The sequence below is a fragment of the Daldinia decipiens genome (assembly GCF_022478715.1).
Source record: "Daldinia decipiens strain CBS 113046 unplaced genomic scaffold F4813scaffold_1, whole genome shotgun sequence".
Lineage (NCBI taxonomy): Eukaryota > Fungi > Ascomycota > Sordariomycetes > Xylariales > Hypoxylaceae > Daldinia > Daldinia decipiens.
In genome coordinates this window covers 438,858-459,511 of record NW_026054544.1, presented here as the reverse complement: position 1 = coordinate 459,511, position 20,654 = coordinate 438,858, and the positions used below count along the sequence as shown (strand labels likewise).

General features: G+C 46.6%; 7 protein-coding genes across 7 annotated transcripts; 4 read left to right on the top strand and 3 right to left on the bottom strand.

Moving 5' to 3' along the window:
- Window positions 1-1,367: 1,367 nt before the first annotated feature.
- F4813DRAFT_384247 (uncharacterized protein) lies at window positions 1,368-2,160 on the bottom strand (the record flags this gene model as incomplete). The annotated part of the gene is made up of 3 exons (XM_049246053.1): window positions 1,368-1,605; window positions 1,655-1,737; window positions 1,792-2,160. 3 exons carry the CDS (start codon window positions 2,158-2,160, stop codon window positions 1,368-1,370), a joined length of 690 nt encoding a protein of 229 aa, XP_049104629.1.
- A 3,886-nt stretch (window positions 2,161-6,046) lies between these two features.
- F4813DRAFT_341480 (quinone oxidoreductase putative) lies at window positions 6,047-7,370 on the top strand. The gene is made up of 3 exons (XM_049241300.1): window positions 6,047-6,231; window positions 6,305-6,744; window positions 6,812-7,370. Exons 1-3 carry the CDS (start codon window positions 6,207-6,209, stop codon window positions 7,352-7,354), a joined length of 1,008 nt encoding a protein of 335 aa, XP_049104628.1. The 5' UTR covers window positions 6,047-6,206; the 3' UTR covers window positions 7,355-7,370.
- Window positions 7,371-8,872, bottom strand: F4813DRAFT_341476 (alpha/beta-hydrolase). Its single transcript, XM_049241299.1, has 4 exons — window positions 8,588-8,872; window positions 8,480-8,529; window positions 8,289-8,416; window positions 7,371-8,198 (listed from the first exon to the last, which is right to left on the bottom strand). Exons 1-4 carry the CDS (start codon window positions 8,712-8,714, stop codon window positions 7,517-7,519), a joined length of 987 nt encoding a protein of 328 aa, XP_049104627.1. The 5' UTR covers window positions 8,715-8,872; the 3' UTR covers window positions 7,371-7,516.
- A 150-nt stretch (window positions 8,873-9,022) lies between these two features.
- Window positions 9,023-11,747, top strand: F4813DRAFT_341472 (replication factor-a protein). The gene is made up of 5 exons (XM_049241298.1): window positions 9,023-9,258; window positions 9,332-9,501; window positions 9,567-9,657; window positions 9,714-11,159; window positions 11,229-11,747. Exons 1-5 carry the CDS (start codon window positions 9,212-9,214, stop codon window positions 11,323-11,325), a joined length of 1,851 nt encoding a protein of 616 aa, XP_049104626.1. The 5' UTR covers window positions 9,023-9,211; the 3' UTR covers window positions 11,326-11,747.
- On the bottom strand, window positions 11,748-13,972 carry F4813DRAFT_341470 (uncharacterized protein). The gene is made up of 2 exons (XM_049241297.1): window positions 13,258-13,972; window positions 11,748-13,196 (listed from the first exon to the last, which is right to left on the bottom strand). Exons 1-2 carry the CDS (start codon window positions 13,636-13,638, stop codon window positions 12,102-12,104), a joined length of 1,476 nt encoding a protein of 491 aa, XP_049104625.1. The 5' UTR covers window positions 13,639-13,972; the 3' UTR covers window positions 11,748-12,101.
- Window positions 13,973-15,191: 1,219 nt separating this feature from the next.
- Window positions 15,192-16,691, top strand: F4813DRAFT_341466 (uncharacterized protein; the record flags this gene model as incomplete). The annotated part of the gene is made up of 5 exons (XM_049241296.1): window positions 15,192-15,214; window positions 15,273-15,449; window positions 15,512-15,816; window positions 15,865-16,057; window positions 16,107-16,691. Coding segments are annotated over 5 exons (727 nt in total), but the record flags the coding sequence as incomplete, so codon positions are not given.
- Window positions 16,692-18,705: 2,014 nt separating this feature from the next.
- Window positions 18,706-20,591, top strand: F4813DRAFT_341457 (AhpC-TSA-domain-containing protein). The gene is made up of 2 exons (XM_049241295.1): window positions 18,706-19,678; window positions 19,741-20,591. Exons 1-2 carry the CDS (start codon window positions 19,360-19,362, stop codon window positions 20,163-20,165), a joined length of 744 nt encoding a protein of 247 aa, XP_049104623.1. The 5' UTR covers window positions 18,706-19,359; the 3' UTR covers window positions 20,166-20,591.
- Window positions 20,592-20,654: the final 63 nt, after the last annotated feature.

The window sequence follows — 20,654 nt, the reverse complement described above, 5'->3', positions numbered from 1 at the left end:
CTTAGGTACCTGACGCAGGGACGTCAAGATGTGATGTGAGATTTCTACGAATAGCACAACGTACCTAACCTAGGCACAGATGGTAGTAACCCTACATTACCTACCTACCTACCTACCTACTTCTGTATTCACGTCGGCTACGCGAAATTTTGGCGGTTGCCGGATCAGCGTGTCCTAAAGTAGAACACGTGTCTTGTCTCGGGTGTCGTAGACAAGTGACATTGTCCTCGTGTCTCTCGCGTTCAGTAAGACTTGTCTAACGACTAACTTGGATTTAAGCTGTTGCTAGCTTTTTATAATTGAGACTATAGGTACACACAAGATCGACACATCTGCTAAACCTGAGACCGCCGGCTTACGTGTAGTGTAGTCATAGTGTAAGTGCACGGGTAATTAGATCGTCACTGATCAGCAGGTACATAGTTACGCAATCATGATGGTTCATCTGATCTGGATCTAAATATAATACCTTAACCTAGATAGTTACATGCAGATCACTCCAACATCGGGTGAAAAGAGGATTAAGCATAAACGAATATCTAGACATATACCATGTTTCATGCAGAAATTGAAACAGGAACACCAAGTGCAACAGGAAACAATAGTCTAAATAAACTTCATAACTGGAACCTTTACAACAAACCAATAAGCTTTACAATCATGATTCAGTCACTCATCACGATAGAGGAAATTTAGATGCCGGACCAAAACTTGGCCTCCCAGCCATGTTTACGTTGCCATTGAACTATCGTACAAGGACTCCGCAAGCACGGGAGAATTTGTCCAAAGACCAATAAAACATCCAGCTAAAGACAACAGATAGGTATTGTTGCAACCCTTGCCGAGAATATTAAAGCTTGACTCTCCAAGTTTGTACATGAAAGAGAAGTCAGTAATTAGCAAGAGCACGAGAATTGAAACTTCCTGGGAGAAGACGGGTAAAGGTGAAGATTGAAATGGTTTGATTTTGTCCAAAGGCTCCGAAACGAAGTGATTTTCCATCCAAGTATCCGCCAGGAAATATCCTCTCCAGATTCCAAAAAACCTCCCTGACCATTCCAAGTGCCAGGAGACCTCACACAATGTAATCCTCCATGATTATATCTGATTGGTTGCCCGAAATACCGACAAGAAATTACAAGAATCAAAATTAGTTCCCGCATGCGTGGTCGTTATACCCCATAGTGCAATGCAGAACACCGTGCCGTTAACAATCCCTGTCTAAACACTTCCATCCCATTTCACAACTCCAGTCTGCTTCCTGTCATGAGCGTCGGAAGCATCCTCTCGATCACCGTATATTAGGTACTATCGAACAAAGGAGAATCGTAGGTCATAGACTCGGATATTGAGCTGAAGCTGCACTCTTATAGAAGAGCGGCAGCAAGGCCGAGGAAACCAGCGAGGCCGGCTCCGGAGAGGGCAGCAACCTTACCGGCACCCGCAGTAGGGATGGGGGTGGACGGGGTGGAAACACCGGGAACACCACCAGTAGGGTAGGCCTGGGTGGGGGTGTTGACGGGGACGGTGTTGTTAGGGTAGCTGGGGGGAGCCGGGACCGAAGTAGGGTAAGTAGGAGGAGCCGGGCCAGTGGTACCGGGAGCACTGCTTCCATGTTAGTTCATTTAATCTTATCTGAAATTTGGCATCTTACCAAGTAGCGCAGGCAACTGACGAGGTAGTGAGGATAGGCTTGCTGACGGTGCAAGGGCAGTCAGTGATGGTCAGGGTGGTGGGCTATCGAGTTTTGTTAGCTATAACATCTTTGGTAAAATTGATAGATAGGCATACCTCAGTGACGGTGTAGGTCTTGGTGCCGTAGGTGATCTGAGTGGGGCCGGGGCAGTAGGTCTCGTACGAGGTAACGACCTCGGTGGTGTACTGAGTAGCGGAGGTAGCGTTGCCGGCCGGGTACGAAACAGGGACGGGGACAGAGACCGAGGCCGAAGAGCTGACAGCCGGGTACGAGGCAGGCACAGAGACGGAAGCAGAAGAGCTAACGACGGCGCTGGAAACCGGGTACGAGGGAGTTTCGCTAGTGCTGGAGACCGGGGCGGACTCGCTGGCGCTGGAGACGGGGTAGGCAACGGACTCGCTTGCACCAGGGTAGGTAGCAGAGGCGCCGGCGGCGAAAGCAAGAGCAGCAACGGAGAACTTCATTTTGATTGAGTTGTCTGGTATTAAGTGACTCGTGTAGAGCGTTGGTTGTCGAGGATTAAGTATTTATAAGGTAGAGCAATTAGGTATGCTGTAGAACGAATGAAATTGACTGAAAAGTCAGGGTGATATTTGCAGCGAAAGTTGTGTGGGTGAGGAGGAAAAGAGAGGAAGGATTGTCGGTCTTCGGATGTGTTGACTTATATACAGAACGAACGGCATGGGGGGAGGTTACTTCCATGCTGCTTTCCAAGTGTACACCAAGCAACGTGAACTTCACCTGCTCCAGTACTTTTGCCTTAGTACCTTAGTACCTTAGTACCTTGCTCCTTGCTCCTTGCTCCAGTTTCCTTCGTAGTGTAGATAGCCTATCCTTAGTGTATCCCGGTTCCTGCCAGGGCAGTAGGCGACGGGGCCCGAGGCGCTAGGACAGCATAGTCGACTTTGTCCCCATTCTATATCTGCTCCATTTTTATTTTTATTTTTTCCACAGCTTATTTCGCTTTCTTATCCAATCATGAGCACTTATACCCCATGGCTGAAAGCGATTGCGCACATACTGTACATACAAAAATACATTGTGTATGTATGCGTGTACCTAATCGTTCGCCCCAGAGGGACCACCTCAGGGGTATCTCTTCTTAGCTAGCGGTGCATGATGAGCGTTAAAATCTACCCCTTTTAGGGTCCAAGTGTGGATTTCCCCCATGATGACTTGGCCGTTCTAAGCATGTACAACTCAAGGTGTACAACTCAAGATACAGGTCGATATATTAAAAGGGCCAAAAGGGGGTGTACAGCTGCTAAGCCCCTATTATCAGCACATTGAACTGAAGGTATCTTGCAAGGCTATTCAGTATGGTTGAATACAATTGGAATACAATTGGTGTGATGGATCATTATCAGATGGTATTAATTAGGAACACGAGATGGGTCTTGGAACAATAGTTCGGGACTATTTAGGATCTCATCGTTCGTTGGCTAGTTGGGATAATGCGGGCCGGGGGTTGTGAGTAGCATGCAGGCATTCTGCAAGGAACAGCGAGCTAGATGTCGGTATGCAATCCCAGGGGCCAGTCTAAGTCCAGCATACGTACAGTCAGTCAGTTTCTGGCCTGGCGATTTGCGGAAATTGGGACGCCACTAGCGTAGATTTTTCTCCTTGGCTAAAAGCCCATAGAAATACTTCCAAGATGGGTTATTGTATCGACAATCAACCAGTTGGTTGAGTTGTATCAATTTATTCTTAGCACTGATTTATCGGTGATACGCCTGGGCTTGTCCGGACCGTATCCATCATATCGTATTTCGAATCAGCGCCCAGATACGCCGAGATATGCCCAACATACATGTACCCAGAATACCGATCAGTTAAAATTTGAAGGTTAAAGGTTAAAGGTCAAAGGTCAAATTAACAGTAGTTAGTCGGTTACTAAGTTACCACTTGCCAATTGCAGACGCAGGAACAGATTGCGCTTCTGCAGGAACCGTAATTGTGCTGACACCATAAGCAAAAAATTCAATCGCTCCGATAACGACCTAAGTACGGAGTACTTACTATACATATATCCGTATCCGTATTAATGCGGGAAATCCGATAAGACCTTACCCATTGGGGTAATTATGCAAGGAAGAATAAGGTATTGCCGATTATAACAGCAATGCATTTAATCCTATTAGGTAGTAAATCTATTCAGGGGTTCACACCTCCTAAACAGACACGCAGACAAGGCACAATTAACAGACTCTAACCCCAACTCTGCTTTGAGAAAAGTACGAGCGCCGCTTTGAACCAATCAATTCGAAAAACTGATTGTAGCGAAGAACACCGTACACGATCCGGCTAATGCATAGGTACCTACATAGTAGGTATTGAATGCAGCACGTGTAAAAGAGAGGGATATAATTAATTGCCATTGAGTAGGGCTGGTCGTATTATCATGCTTCTTTGAGTTATGACGGGGTAAAACCCCTGAGGTAGCCCCCTGGTTGACAAGACGCTACCGATAACCGGTCGGTCCTCTCCAGAATTGAATCTGGATGGGCTCTTTTAGACCGACGCGGAAATTAACCAAGCGTTCCTTAAGGCTTTCTGGAAAGTTAGCCAACCCTTCTGCTCTCATAACAGGTTTGATAAGAGCTAGGACTAAATTATTTTCCGTCGTTCTAGATCTAGAAGTAGTGTGTATGTAGCATGGATGCAGTCGGACGATGCTGTTACAGGTAATTTAGCACCTCGTATCAATCCGTCTTCGAGGCATTTGGATAAGGGAAATTCAATGCAAAATAATTGCCCAACATAATCCGTATGCACCTCTGCGTTAAGGGAGATGGGTCCTCTCAGATAATTGCTCCGATGCGGTGTGGTATACATATTGTATCGTTTGCAAAAATCCATGCAGCAGTATTTCCATATTGGTGCCTCGTATCTCACGATGCTCTAGGGTAGGTATGTCTATTCGATCAGCTAGGGCTTTACTACGTAGATTTCCCCCTTCCTCGGGTTCCACAAGCGTCTGCTCAGACCACTGAGGCTAAGTCGTTGACGGTGTTGTAGATCTCACCTAAGCTCCAGAGGCATCGGGGCTGAATCTGGTTTGAATCTATTAAATGTCTAATTCGATTTGATGATTTGCAGTGAGTTTCAACTAATCACTACGTACGCAGCTAGAGCTAAGACTGAAGTGATCTCCGAGTTTTTGTTTAACTCGACATGCCGTGTCACTTATTGTGTCACTTACTACATACATGTATGTAATGTCAAAAAGCGTTATGGGGCTCTTGATCGAAATAGCCTATCTAACATCGTCTATGGAGTTTTCCGGAGTTGTTTAACCTGATGGATAACATGGGCCTCTCCACGTAATTTCTACTATTCCTTCCTACATGGATGAATTCAGAGATCTTCGATGCAACATGCAACCGCTGCCACGGTAATCAAACGCACACGAGACCCTGCTTAATAACACAGGGCCACCAATCAACACGTGTTCTATGTTTAGTTGTCTCTTTGTCTTTTTTATGTTCTACTCGTACGCGTTTCTTAACGCCTAAACCTCTCCGAGGGGCTCCGAGGGAAGAGTAGACCGGTTTCTATTTTCTATCGAGGAAGATCTTTACATCTCGCCATCTCGAGTTTTCTCTGGCCGTTATTTGCTTCAAGTTGGTCTGTTTATATGGCCGTTTCACCTCGAAAGACTATGTATAAGTCCTAAGGCTAGTAAACTGTTGGATTACGCTCGTCTTTAACTGAATTGCAGATTCGTTATATGGGATCCTCGTTACCTTCATGTCACGATCAAGATATCAATGACCAGATATATTTCGTCGAACTACGCTCCTCGATAAAATTAACGAGCCTCAACTAGGTAGTAACTAGCTAAAGCGTGAAACTATCTTCGGATGTTTCTTGATATAAGCGTTCACGGCAACGAGTATCTTCGGCTAGGCGAACCAATAAACTTGTTTCACATTAGTTCATTAATCCTGGTGCGCCTAAGCAAGAGAACATGACGCAGTATTCTACGCTGTGAAGAACTAGTGATAGCTTGGATAAAGGAGATGAGGGTTGGTAGAATTGGTGTACCGGTTGTAATATGAATATATGAAATATGCTCAAGTTAGAGGATCAATTAACTGGGCTCATCATAGATAACGATTCAAACTACCTTGAGCTAATTAGAAGACATCGAACGCCGACTTTACGTCTGAAGAGTTGCTAGTGTGGTTTTGGTGGTAAGAGATCGGGATTCGGCGTGCGGTGGAATCAAGATAGAACACGGTCAGATATCGGATTAAATGGCTTAGTAAACTTGATGTCATCCAGCTGTCGCCATCAGTCAAAATAACCTGCGCGGTACTAACTACCTGACTTGCCGTTGATTTCAAAGCATAATGTATATCTAAACCATATAAGAGTAATAGCATCATCGACAGCCTGAGGTTTACACGTATAAATTAAATATCCAGCAGATAGTTGCCCTTGCCTTGCCCAAACCCTTATTATACTTAACTACTATAACTTCTATAATACTGTCCTTAGAATTGAAATGAGTAACACGATGAAAGCTGTCGGTATGCGATTTATCACCGAGTTGCAGACTTCATATATTACCTAGATGTAAAAGCTAACGATACCCCAACGCAGAGGTCAAGGACGGGAAAGGGCCTGCCACCTCGCTCTTCATAAATCCTCAAACCCCCAAGCCCGAGCCCAAGGAGGGCGATGCCCTGGTGCGTGTCAAAGCCTTCGGGCTAAATCGTATGGATCTTATCCAGCGCGAGGGACGGTACCCGCTTCCACCACAGGCACCGTCCACTCTAGGTGTCGAATTTAGCGGCACAATCGAGTCGTTCGGGCCCGGACTGCACGGCGACTTTAAGGTCGGCGACGCCGTCTTCGGTCTAGCGTACGGCGGTGCGTACGCCGAGTACATCGCCGTAAGCTCCAAGATGTTGCTTCACAAGCCGGATAGCTTCTCCTGGGAGACAGCAGCAGCCATTCCCGAAACGTGGATTACCGCCACACAGGCACTGCATCTAGTAGGCGAATTTACAGCGGGCAAGACTGTTTTGTGGCACGCAGGTGTAAGTCTATTTATTCCCCCTTAAACCCTGTATTCATACTGCATCCCCGATCTCACATTCTGCACAGGCTAGCGGTGTTAGCATCGCAGGGATTCAACTCAGTCTTGATAGCGGTGCGAGTGCGGTCTACGCGACAGCTGGCACAGATGAGAAATGCCGGTTCATCGAGCGTGAGCTCGGTGCTACTAAGGCCTTCAACTATAAGACACAGGACTGGGCCAAAGAGATTCTAGAGGCGACTGGCGGCAAGGGTGTTGATCTTATTATAGACTTCATCGGGGCTAGCTACTTCCAGAAGAACCTTACGGTTGCAGCGAGAGATGCCCGGTGGGTTGCGCTCGGCCTGATGGGCGGAACCCGTCTCGACGGAGTAGATTATAGTATGTTACTGTATAAGCGAATTCGACTTGAGGGCAGTACGTTACGGAGCCGAGATATCGACTACCAAGGTCGGTTGAGGGACAAGCTGGCCGAATATATCCCTCACTTTGAGAGCGGAAAACTGAAAGTCCTGATCGATACAGTCCTACCTATGGATGAGATAACCAAGGCTCACCAGCTGCTGGAGGAAAATAAGACGGCGGGAAAGATTATTTGTACAGTCCCGTAGAAAGAGCGTACAGACAAGATCTGAAAGATTTATTTATGACTGGAATCTGCGTAACTACTGGACTTGAAAACCTAATCGCAATGCTCTCCTGGTGCTGTGCCCTCCTAACTAGAAGATAACCGAAGAACGCCACAAAGTTAATTGCCCTTAGTTACTTTCTTTCTAGTGTTCCTTAAGCCATCTTAATATCTGCTCGAAAGCCGTTATTTGTGCATCCTTGATGTGAGCGTCATCGTAGTCTCCAATGACGGCGAAGCCATGAGGAACACCGGGATAGACCTGGACTTCATGCTCCACATTCTCCGTGGACATTATGTTTTCCCCGGTTTCACGGACTTCGTCGGGAAATAGAGGATCGCTTTCCACACAGGCCAAGCTCACAGGGACCTTCAATCCCTGAAAATCTTCTGATGATACTAGAGTTGCATGCGCTAGCGCACCTGCTTTGATATACGGGCCCTTCTTTGGTGGGCTTGTCCCTTCACCCGCTTCCTCGTCGGCAGGTTTCTGTGCACCAGTCCAACCAGTCTGCGCGTGGCCACGCTCGCTAGCTAGTAAGAGCACATATCGCCCACCGAAACAATAACCTACAGCGTATATTCCGCCTCCATTACCGATCGCATCCGCAAACTCGCCTTTACATGCGTCGATAACTTTCTCGAGTATAGGCATGACCTTTTCTTCGGTATGGCGTGCTAACCACTCGTCGATTACGAACGACTTTGCGATCTCGACGGCTTTGAGTTTGAGCCGGTCAAGGAATGAGGTCTCTTGCGCTTCCGCTTCGGAAATAGAAGAGTTTGGCGCAGGGTTGCCTTCAAAAAGATCAGGCATCACGACGACACTGCGTCAACAATTAGTAGCGATCACGTAAATCCTAGACGAGCCTCTGTATTGTTGAGATGCTATATCCGACATCTTGAGATATACGTACAAACCTTCATCGGCAAACTTGTCCGCTTGAATCTGATTGTTCGTCGACTTTAGCCCTGTGCCGCTCGAAAGAAGGAGAAGAAGCTTCGATGGATTCGTCGGGTATGCTTCCGGCTTTGCAAGGTAGATCTACTATGATATGAGCGTGGGCTTATAAGTAAACGGCGGCTATTGCTGTGTTGGAGGACTGACATCCACTCCACCAAGTTTCCTCAATTCTCCCTTTGGAGCTAGACCGGCAGCTGTGTAATAATATGTCAATGCCGACACTAGTCGACGTGCTTGGTTAAGATGACTTACGGGTAGGTCTGTCGGAAGTGCAATGCTCGCCCATCGTAGGACCTGTCTGTGCAGGAGTGTCGCCCGGAATCATAGTTTCCTGAGCATCGCTCTCGGGAGATCTAGTTGCAACATCGGCATCCGCCATGGCGATGAAAGTAATTAATCGTCACGGTGCTTTAGGTAGAATAAAAGTGTGAAGAGATTTGGGGAATACGTAGGAAGATCGAATGACGGAAGTTACTAGCCTAGGTACAAAATGTACCTAACCTATGAGGCATTCATGTAGGTAGATGTAGATATGCTGACGCCTGAGAGAATGACGTACGAGGAGTTGCCAGCTGACAGTTCAGTTTGCAGCCCCACGTGTACATGTACAATACCTTAGGTACCTAATGTAGTATATGTACCTATGCAAATTGCTATGTAGAAAAACCTTAAGAACCCCGCGCTTCAAAGGACGTGACACGCCACAGGGCCCACTACCTTAGGTAATTCAGAACGCGACTTTTTGGACCGACGCGTTTATTAGATTGACCACTTCCACTGTTAAGACCGCTATCAAGATTGCAATATCGGCTTTCGACATAACATATTGCTACCTCTTTGAAGAGTCAAACTAGCAAGGCAAATTTGAACTTCAGCATGTCGGCCGCAGCAGCACAACAATCTATCACCCAGGGCGCTCTAGAGTATGTATACCACCATTAGCATCTTTTTTCTTCACTACCTAGACTTACGCATATATGCTAACTATGATCCCAGCGCCATCTTCAGCGACCCTGAGCATGTCGAGCAGCTCTTCCCAGTTCCCATCTTACAATGTCTACAAATAAAGCCCCTCGCCCCACAGCAAGGGCCTGCCGGCCAGCCTGAACGCTACCGTGTAGTCTTAAGTGATATACGTAATTATGTCCAGTGCATGTTGGCAACACGTACGTTTCGATACCTACCCGACTGCGAGACTGCCAGATGGTTATTATACTTACATTGTCCTTAGAGGCCAACCATGTAATCCACAATGGCTCCCTTGTTCGTGGAGCTCTGGTTCGGATTAAGTCATATCAAGCAAATGCAGTCAAGGGAAAGAAGTGAGTATTAAATAAATCGATATGGCCCAGCATTTCTAGTGATTAACATTATATAGCATTCTAATTATCCTTGACCTTGACGTCGCTACTGAGCTCGGCGTTCACGACCGAATCGGCGAACCCCAGGCATTTGAAGCTAAGCCGCAAGCTGCTAATACTACAGCAACCATAAGTGGATCGAATTTCTACGGCGTAAAGGCAGAGTCTTCGGCACCGGTCAAGTCGGAACCTGTGTCGTCACGCATGGGCGGAGCTACAAACACTACGTCTCACGGCAATGGGAACAATGTCATCTACCCTATCGAGGCCCTCTCGCCCTATGCGCACAAGTGGACTATCAAGGCTCGTGTAACACAGAAGTCCGACATTAAGACCTGGCATAAGGCTTCTGGTGAGGGCAAACTGTTCTCCGTCAATCTTCTCGACCAAAGTGGCGAAATAAAGGCGACCGCATTTAACGAACAATGTGACCAATTCTACGATTTATTACAGGAAGGTCAGGTCTACTATATTAGCAACCCATGCCGCGTTTCTCTCGCAAAGAAGCAATTCACTAATCTCCCCAACGACTATGAACTCGCTTTTGAGCGGGATACTGTCATTGAGAAAGCCGAGGATCAAGCCAGTGTACCTCAAGCCCGCTTCAATTTCGTCAACATCGAAGAGCTCCAGAATGTAGAAAAAGATGCTACTGTTGATGTTATTGGTGTTCTGAAGGAAGTTGGTGAGGTCTCTTCGATTACTTCTAAGAATACCGGCAAACCGTTTGATAAGCGCGAATTAACTTTGGTTGATGATACTTCATATTCTGTACGCCTTACGATATGGGGTAAGACCGCCACTACATTTACCACTCAACCAGAATCTATCGTTGCGTTCAAAGGGGCGAAGGTGTCTGACTTCGGTGGTCGATCTCTCTCTCTTCTTTCCTCCGGCAGCATGAATGTTGATCCCGACATCGAAGAGGCTCACCGTCTGAAGGGCTGGTACGACTCCCAAGGCCGTACCGACAACTTCTCCACTCACAACAACATGGCATCTATGGGCTCCGCCACAGGCCGCGTCGATCAAGCGAAGGTCATTTCCCAGGTAAAGGACGAAGGCCTCGGAACGGAAACTGCGCATTACTTCAACCTAAAAGCCACAATTGTCTATATTAAGCAGGATAGTTTTGCGTATCCTGCGTGTAGCAGCGAGCAATGCAACAAGAAGGTAACCGAGCAAAGTGATGGTACATGGCGGTGTGAGAAGTGTGAAATTAGCCACCCGCGGCCACAGTACAGATACATCATGAGTGTAAATGTAAACGATCACACCGGCCAGCTCTGGCTATCATGCTTCGACGACGTCGGACGTGTCATCATGGGAATGTCAGCCGACGAGTTGATGGAGATCAAAGAGAACGACGAAGACCGGTTTCCTACCATATTCGAAGCGGCCAACTGCACCAAGCTTCATTTTAGATGCCGGGCCAAGACGGATACGTACGGGGAAAACTCACGGTATGTAATTTGCTACTAATTAGGTACTTTTCCACATGATTAAGAAGTTGTCGCTAATGAAATATGCAGAGTACGCTATCAGGTAATGAGTGCCAGCCAGTTGGATTTCCGAGCTGAGGCCCTGAAGCTATCCGATATGATCAAGCAATTCGGTATCAGCTCGTGATCGCAGCTCTCAACCCATGTTTAATGCGCGTTGTATGTATGGGGCGCTTGTTAGTACCTACCTAGGTAGTTGGTACGGAGTTGATGGAACACGAGGGTTAGGCAGCTCGTATTATCGAGTTGGTGAACTACTAGAATAATTCACGGCAGGGGTTTGTGGGTCCCCGATGAGGCACGATGCTATTTGATATTCGAATCTCTAAGCTCATTGGCCTCGAACGGCTTGAGACGAACCTCTTAGTTCAATGTCTCATTATTACGTCTGGGTTACGTGGACCCCTCGTAGATACGGCATCTATTAGGGGAAAATGCTGTCGATACCGAATGAGCTAGGAGAGCTGATCAAGTAAGGGTTAAATCCATATTGTATGCTACGAGGAAAATGTGCTTACGACACAGAATGGTAATGAAAGATCAATAGTAGTAAATGGGATATCAGTGCCTTTATTCTTAATTCTGCTAGTGTCTAACAAGCCGAGAGGTCCGACGATTCTTAACTGTCGTCCGTCGTCCGTCGTCCGTCTCTGGCTAAATGGCATTCCAAGCCATATCCATGGGCACCGCTGCCTGCAGATGCAAATATCTGTCTAAACGCCGCCGCATAAAAACGTGCAATCGTAATATGTCGGTTTTCGGACCCCTCTCCAAACCAACTTAGCGGCCGCCTACCTCTCCAAGGTTCGAAGATTCAACCTCGGGCTTAAATAAAATATCTGTTATTCGGGTTCCCGTCCGACACGTTCGCCGAATGGGTGGTGAGAAGCGTCTTGGCCATGCTCAGCCAGTAGCAACTACACCGCCCATCAAATCTTCGTCATCCACGTGAGCATCAAATGCGAGGGTTGGATCCGGTTCACTTTTGTCGCCTCGGAGTTTCTCTTTAGCCACGTGCTTGATGTACTCCTTGCTAGTGCCCAGGCGCTCCTTTGTCGTCTTAAAGATGGGCTGTAGTTGCTTCAACCGGGCTGCCGTTCCAGCGAGCTCCGCAGCAAACTCCTTCTCTGAGAGTTGTGTAGACGGAGATAGGAAGGTAAGGAAAGCCGTACCATCGTCGTTCTTCTCAACTACACCGTTCAACATGCCGGATATTATCATGTTTTGGACAAGAGTCTGCACGTCCTCATCTTTCTGGAGCATATCTCCTGTCTCCGCACTTGTAGTCTTTTCACGGATCTCGGAGAGCGAAATCTTAGAGTATATTTCCTCTAAGCCCAGAACCTGCCACTTCTGATACGCCGCGAGGACCTCCTGGACCAACCCGGAATTTCCATCTTCTAACCATATCTGTGTGTTCTTTTCAACCTCTGCCTTTAGTCCCTTGGCATTATGGGCCACGAATAGTACTGCGAGCGCTGTGTATGGCTTTCCGATATTTCCATAGAGCTTGTTCGCCGCGGCCCCGGTGTATGATGGGGGGTCTGAAAGCTTTCCTGTAGAGAGCAAGCTGACCAACACCCACTTTTTATAGGCCTCGACCATGATTTTGCTTACGCCACCTTCGCGCGTAGGATATGTGACGACCCTTTCGAAGGCGGCATAGGCTTTCGCCCAATCTCTTAAGGCACAGTATGACATACCACGAAACATATCATATTCTAAGACGAAGGAAGATTTCAAGTTGGTGGTGAGCCCTGTTTCTCTCGAGAGGTAGGCTGGGGGTGGTAAAGATAGATCGCAGAGGAACTTGGGTTCGCCGTAGCTGGCCATTCCAGGGAAGTATACGATATTCATGTCGAGTACTGGAAGGGCTGGTTCGATGTTGTTTGTCTGGTAGGCAAGTTTGACAAGTTGAAAATGGGACGTGGTGAGCATGCTTCCGGTCGGATCGAGTCGCAGGATAGCTGTTGCAAGAGCACGGACGGCAACCGAAGGCTAATAAACAGTGTTAGCTTGTATGGAAGCATATATTAGGGTGTAAGCTATAGGAGCTTACCGGCAGATATTGACCACTTCCAGCGGCAAGCAAGATGTCATGCAAATGGCTTCTGGCATATCGGGCCTGACGCGCATCGAAGACGTATAGAAATCTCACGAACTTGGTCAGAAGAGCATCGCGAGGAATAGATGAATCTAGGGCGGGAAGGATGAGGGTATGAAGGACGGCGAGATATGATAAGGTATGCACGGCCGGGTCGAGCATGTCGATGAGTCGGGGGCCGTGGGCAACTAGTGAGGCATTATGATCTTTAAGTAGCTTTGAGAGCTTGCTAACATGAAGCTTCGCTGCCGCGTCAAAAGTGACGTTGTCGACCAGGCTGGAATTGGCACTATTGGATTCGGGGAACGCTAGAAGCGTTGCGGCAAGTTGCTCCATGGCGATGAACGCTCAAGGCGAGTAAAGCAACAACAGTATCGTAAACGTAAACGGTATTGTATTCCAAGATGATTGATATTGCTGAGGTCTGAAATGTATTATTTTGTTTGGCCGTGATGTAAGAGGTAACTTTATGTTTTGTCGGTTGTTGGGTCTTAGTTAACGTGGGGGTGGGACGAAGGAGAGCTGCAGCTACCTGCTGCTGCCTTGCCTTTCTTTGGTGGGGCAGAGAGAATGGCATCTACGGCGTCGTTAATATTTGATCTTGGAAGGTAGTAAAATATGTACATATTAGTAGTACCTACTCGAGTCCCTAGCCCCAATTAAACTCGGCTCCGCGGGGCATAGACGATCCATGTTTGCTTTGTAAGGATCTTACTTTAGCTTTGTTTCGTTTTCCGGGGGCGGGGCAGCTTCTATCTACTTCAGGTATCTATTTCTTTCTCTACATACTTCTCATTCAATAGCATAACAATTTTATAATGCTAATGTGATATATGATGCATCTAACAGGGAAAGGGGGGAAAATCCCTAGGTACCTAGCCAAGCTTAAATGTCAGTTTCCGTATTCTAAGATCAGAAACTTCAACTTAGAACATTACCTTGGATTAAGTAGTTATGATGTAAGTTAGTTAGGTTAGGTAGTTATATAATTCACTAGGTTGGGTTAACCACATCACGATTCACGATTTCCTCAAACTCCAAAACTAACAAACTGACATTATCCGTAACTACCGTCACCTTAACTTCCAGAAGGATGAGTATGCCAGTAAAAGAGCTTTCTAATATAACCTTCTTCTGTGTAGTCTGCTGATATCTGCTGATATGCCTGTCTACAGTTTATTTATTTCGGTTACGTACAAAATAGTCTAGGGGAAGAAGATGATTGAACCGATCCTTTCAGCCACGGCCAAGCGCCTCGGTATAACCTAAAGGAAATCCTTGTTTTGCAGTAGGACGCCGTTGTAGGACTATTGCAAGGTTTGAGGGTTGGTAAATATGCAGTTGAATACCTAATTCGAGTGTCTCTTAGCATCTAATTGGTTGGTTCTTACAATCACCTACTAAAAGTGACGACACCATTTGTTCGCCTCTTATCCATGATGCTTTAGATATCGGCCCTTGGTTGGATAATATTATATTATATACTCTCCTCGTTTCTCTTGCATTTCTTCTCACCTTGATCGCCTACGAAACCATCTAGTAGGCGCTCTTATTCGACAACTTCACTTTCCTAAGTCGGAGTCTTTCTAGTTTGAAATATTCGAGCATTGAAAACCTAGGTGAACTTTATATCACAATGTTTATTCCGCAGGAGATCCCAGAGGCTACTCGAGTAGCTGCTATGCTACATCCTTCTAAGATTAGCCACACGCCGTTGCCCACTGTGATCCCAGATCTTCCCCGAATACACTACCAAACTTCAAGTGAAGTAGGTCATAGGGCCTTATGGTAAGCTCTCCTGCCAAGAGGGAAATCACCAATAGTCACTTACATGACCCATCTTAGGGTTGTCTGTGTTTTGATGGGCTTGTCTTCTCTCGCATTTTACGTCATGGCTATGAGAGTTCCAGTGGTAAGAACCAGTGCTCCTTTAAGATGTAACAAAGTAGTAGGATGCTAATAATCGTTAGCAAAAACGTCTCTTCCATATAATCACATCATTGATCACCACATTCGCTTTCTTGTCCTATTACGCCATGGCTACGGGTGATGGTATAACCTCTCGCCCCTATGTATCCGAGAGATCAAAGCACGGAGCAGTCGTAGAGATTGTCAATCGTGATATATATTGGGCCCGTTATGTTGATGTGAGTATTGCGAGTCCTACCCAAGTCGAATGTCGCCAAGGGTTGCTCATCAATGTTATTAGTGGTCACTTACCACCCCTCTTCTCTTGTTGGACTTATGTCTCCTCGCTGGCGTCAACGGTGCGAGCATTTTGATAGCTGTTGTGTCAGATGTGATCATGATCTTAACTGGTCTCTTCGCCGCTTTCTCAAAAGACGAGGCTCAAGGATGGGGGTGGTATGCCATCGCCTGCATCGCTTATCTGAATGTCGTCTATCAGGTTGGTTACAAAGGGCGACACGCAGTATCGACTAGGGACAATAAAACAAGAGCTTTCTTTGGGGCCCTTTCTCTCTTCACTCTCCTATTGTGGACCGCGTATCCTATGTAAGCGACCTTACATTTCCAAGTCAGACCTTTTGCTAACGTCTTTAGTGTATGGGGCATTGCTGATGGTGCCCACCGTGTCAATGTTGATAGCGAGATCATTGCTTATGCCGTTCTAGATGTCCTCGCAAAGGGAGTGTTCGGGTTCTGGCTGTTGCTAACCCATGATAACATGGCCCGGATGTTTCCAGCTATCGATGGTTTCTGGTCGCATGGTATTTCTCACGATGGATCCATTCGTGTAAGTGTTCTTAATGTGTCTTCCTCGAGAACCACTGACAATTAGACAGATAGGAGAAGGACGTACGATCGATGATAATTAAGCCAATTGCGTACGTGAGGCTAGGCAACACGATATTTAAAACAGAAGCTATAGGTAAATTGGCTACTTCATTCTTTTTCATCATGTTCTCGTTGGGGCTCTTGGTTAGGAGGCTGGGAAAATCGCGGTTAGGTATCGAGTAAATATAAGTATGTGGGTGGAATTTGGAAAAGATAAATATTAACTGTTATTTACCAAGTTAAAAAATAAAAGTAGTGAATATTCAAGGGAGAAGAAATGATAATGAAAGACCAGATCGTTTACGTACCAGTCCATGATATATCACCACTTTCCCACAATCTTATAGAACTTGGTAAAATCTGGATTGCTACTTGCAACAATATGATCATATTCAGACCCCGACTTGCGCATTATTTCGTCGTACTCCTCGGGTTATAGTATTATAGTCGTAGTTTGGATACTTTTCAACAAACAGTTGAATCCACAGATACGCAAGAGGTATAGAATTGCCATACTGTCGCTGCCTTGCCTGTGCCAGTTACACCGCCACTGAGGTCAGTGCTGTGGTTGAGCCCGTACCAGATGATGTTCCTATCAGAGCCGGTTAGACCCGCCCAACCGGCATTTGCAAAGACTGCAGCAGCTTTGCTCAGCTTCATGGATTTATGTTCAGGCAGGCAGGCAGATGAAATTTCTCCCGATATGTAGGAAAGGATCGAATACGCATGCTTTAGGGGTTCATATAATACCGTCTACTGCTCCGTCGCGACCGGCGCGTTCTTGTACCGCGAGGATCGTAAGGAGATCTAGCTCAGCCATGCGGATACTCGCCCATGATATTCATTAGCATCTGCGGCCAATACATAGCGGGAGCCCACTGAGCCCAGTGAATTATTGGCGCTGAGGCTGCGATACCCGTCGTTTGCAATACATAGGATACTTTCGGGCCAATTCGAAGCCTTGGCGACCCTCTTCAGAGCAGCCATTGAAATAAGAATATTCTGGTGGTCTTCCATAAAAGTCACGGATCATACTCTTTGCGATAATTGCCTGATAATAGCATTAGGCTTCTGATACTCGATCGTACTTCGATGGAATGCCATTTCATTCAAGATATCACCACCCTAATACCGGACTGGGACTTTATCAACCTCTCCAAGGCCATCTAATACTCACGAGTACGGATCTAAAGGACTTATGACCCCTGCGTCTGTGTTAATAATAGCATAGCCTTCAGCAATATGTAGCGCCAGCCATGTTGCCATAGCTTAGGTAGAACTGACCAGGACCGAGTCCACTACCCCAGTAGCTTGGAGACGACCATTCTAATGATCGACCGGTAGCTATGTTTCCATGCTCACAAGGTCGCTCTCTTGTTGATGAGCATATGAGAGGGTGACGTTGCAGAAAGTAGTGTTCTTAACTTCCAAGCCAGCATGATTGGAATAGAGAATAGGTGCGACACGAAGGTTGTAATTGGTCACCAGTTGTGCAGATATGGATACATAACAACAGCGTTCTCGAGAAAAGGTTGGCTGATGGGCAATGATGGAATTACAATCGAACATCGTACTTAAGTATCTAGGCCTGTGTAATGCAATATTGCAAGAATATAGGTCGCATAAGCATAAAGGTGAAATATATCGGAATATGTTCGTATTCTACGATCGTCAATCGACCTCCTGACATCTTAGCCGGCGTTAGGATATCCAGTCGGGTATCTGGGACCATATCGATCATTGCATAGGTATACTATTTTTGCCAGGTAGAGTTGCAAGAATGGTAGCTAATGCCGTGCTAAAATGATTGACTGTTCGTATAAATTGCGCTTCTCTTTTACCTTGAAAACCCCAGGATATACAAAAGGAGAATGTTAATAATGACTTAGCTGATTAAGAGCATATGCGAATATACTCATTTCCCTTTCCTTTTCATGCGCGACGAGAAGCACGGGCAGAATATGCTGTCTAATAGCCTCGGTATTGAGATGTGTACGGCGTAGTCACATCATGATATATGATAGATACTGTACGTCGCGTACTCTGCAAGAAAGATGGCTATTGGTGGCTTGGCGAGCCTTGTTGCAGCTCCTATCCATCCATTGCAACCAATGAGTACCAAGCCGCATTTTTCTTTTTTTTCTCGTAGGCTATAGATTGACATCGGATTATCTGCGTCGCTGAAAGTCCTTACTGGTCACGAATAATAGAGAATGGGGAACTGGGCGCATGATGTAGATAAATACTGCATAAGGAGAAATGTTGATTCGTGTTATGTCCGTGCGGAAATGGGAAATGGGAAATGGTGCGATGGCTTGGAAGGTAGGTCTTGGGCGATTGCATAGGACGGGACGGTCAACTGGCAACAACCACTGCCAAGTTTCCCCTTTCTAGCCTTTAGACGGTATATTACAAAGTATGGTACTGAACCTAAAAGGTTAGCTCTACATACGCTATGTAAAGTTACTATTTCCTTCCGCTACATGTATGTAGGTATGTATGTTAGGTAGGTACGCACCCATTTTCCCATATCATCTACTACCTATGTACCTACATATGTACGGTTCTACCCTGCATTAAATTAATAAGCCCGCTAAATATCAAGTACCGTATTTCTTCATGTTTAGGTTAGGGTCTAATAGATGCTTGAGGGGCAGAGGGGGTAACAGCTTTTTTTTTCTCTCTTAATACATACACAGTAGACAGTAGTACCTTACCTGGGTAGCCCAGACCACATACCGATCTACCACCACCTTGTCGCGAGTAACGACTCCATATGCGAGCTTTTTTGTTAGGGGAGGTACCTCGTCTTCCCCTCGCCCCCTTCAGTTTTTTTCCCGTCCGCGATCTCTGCCACACACCACGCAATGTACACACAACACCCCCCGACCTGCGCTGGAACTCTACAGGAATTGGCTTGATCACGTTAGCCTCGCTATTAGCAATGGTTTTTAAATTGTCGGCATCCTGATATCCCTGTGACACAACTATCTTACACCCCTGCTCTTCTTAGGGAAGCTGTCGCAATGGTTCCCTTTCATTGGTCAGATCTCGTCGCAACCTCCTGTTTACCTGCGACCTCGACGACCTCAACCTGACTACCTCTCCTTCTTGTTTTCCATCCGTTCTTCATCAAACTTCACCCAAATCTTCTTCAAATCCTTTTTTCCCGGTCGCCCTCAACTAGCGATTGCTGCTAGATACCATTTCTTCATCTAGTGTTGCATTTATTTGATTATTTAGCTCACTAGGCCGAACATCATGCCCGTCGAGCTTCGCAAGCGCAAAGCTCCTGCGCCGGCCCCAGAGCCGCCAGTCAAGAAGCAATCCAAAGTTTCAAAAGCAGCCACCAAGGTTAAAGAGGCCGTCAAGGCTAAACCTACCAAGTCGACCAAGTCTGCCGATGCCAATGGCTCTTCCAAGCCTGCTAAACCTGTAGTCGGTGACACACTCACCCTCGACGGGTTTGGTGGCGAGTTCGAAACCAACGACGGTAAAAAGACCACCTTAAAGGCCCTTCTAGATGAGAGTAAATCCGGAGTTGTGATTTTCACGTACCCAAAGGCCTCCACGCCGGGCTGTAAGCTTCATCCCATGTAGTCACTATAAATTAGCGCTAGCTGTATCTGACTTGATATACAGGTACCAACCAAGCATGTCTCTTTCGAGACTCCTACGAGCCTTTGACCAAAGGTGGTCTCGCCATCTACGGTCTTTCGGCTGACTCGCCTAAAGCCAACACCACATTCAAGACCAAGCAGAACTTACCTTACCCCCTTCTATGCGACACTAGCTTCGCGTTGATTGAGGCCCTCGGTTTCAAGAAGGCGCCTAAGGGCGTTACCCGCGGCGTCTTCGTCGTTGACAAAAGCGGTAAGGTTCTCATCGCCGAACCTGGCGGACCTGCCGCAACGGTCGAAGCCGTTAAGAAGCTGGTCGCTGAGAACGAGGAAGCGGATGTGAAGGAATCTGCTGACGAGGAGCCTGCGGAGAAGGCCGCAGAGGAGGCCAAATCCCCTAATGGCGACGCCACTAAGGAGAAGGAAGAGGATGGCGCGGCCGAGTAACGGAGATAGTATTTGTTTTTGCCCGTCTGCCTTTTTGTCCAACCTAGGGATTATCTTGCCTCCAGTCGTAACATCACGGTTTTGATATGATAGTAACATCCGTGTCAATAATGACGTAGAATGACGAGAACAATAAAAGTAAATTGGATATACGAAATTTCCCGCTGAGGCGATACCCTAGGTACTTTCTGGTCTCGTATGTGGTCAACATCAAGACTCGCGTTAAAGCCTGCCTAACCCATTCGATCGACAAAACAATCGACTTGTTGCTACGCGTCAAATGTAGAGGCATTTTATCTACCAGGTACTAAGGTACTATCTTATGTAATGGAGTGAGGTAAAGTGTAACCCTAGTAAGTGGTAGACGGGAATGAAGAGACCGAGATTTAACCATGTGGGTCATCTTTGACCAACACAGTTAATCTGATTGGATCCCAGAGTTTATCGCCAATTCAAACCTCATAATGATCCATGATCCGAGGGACCTTT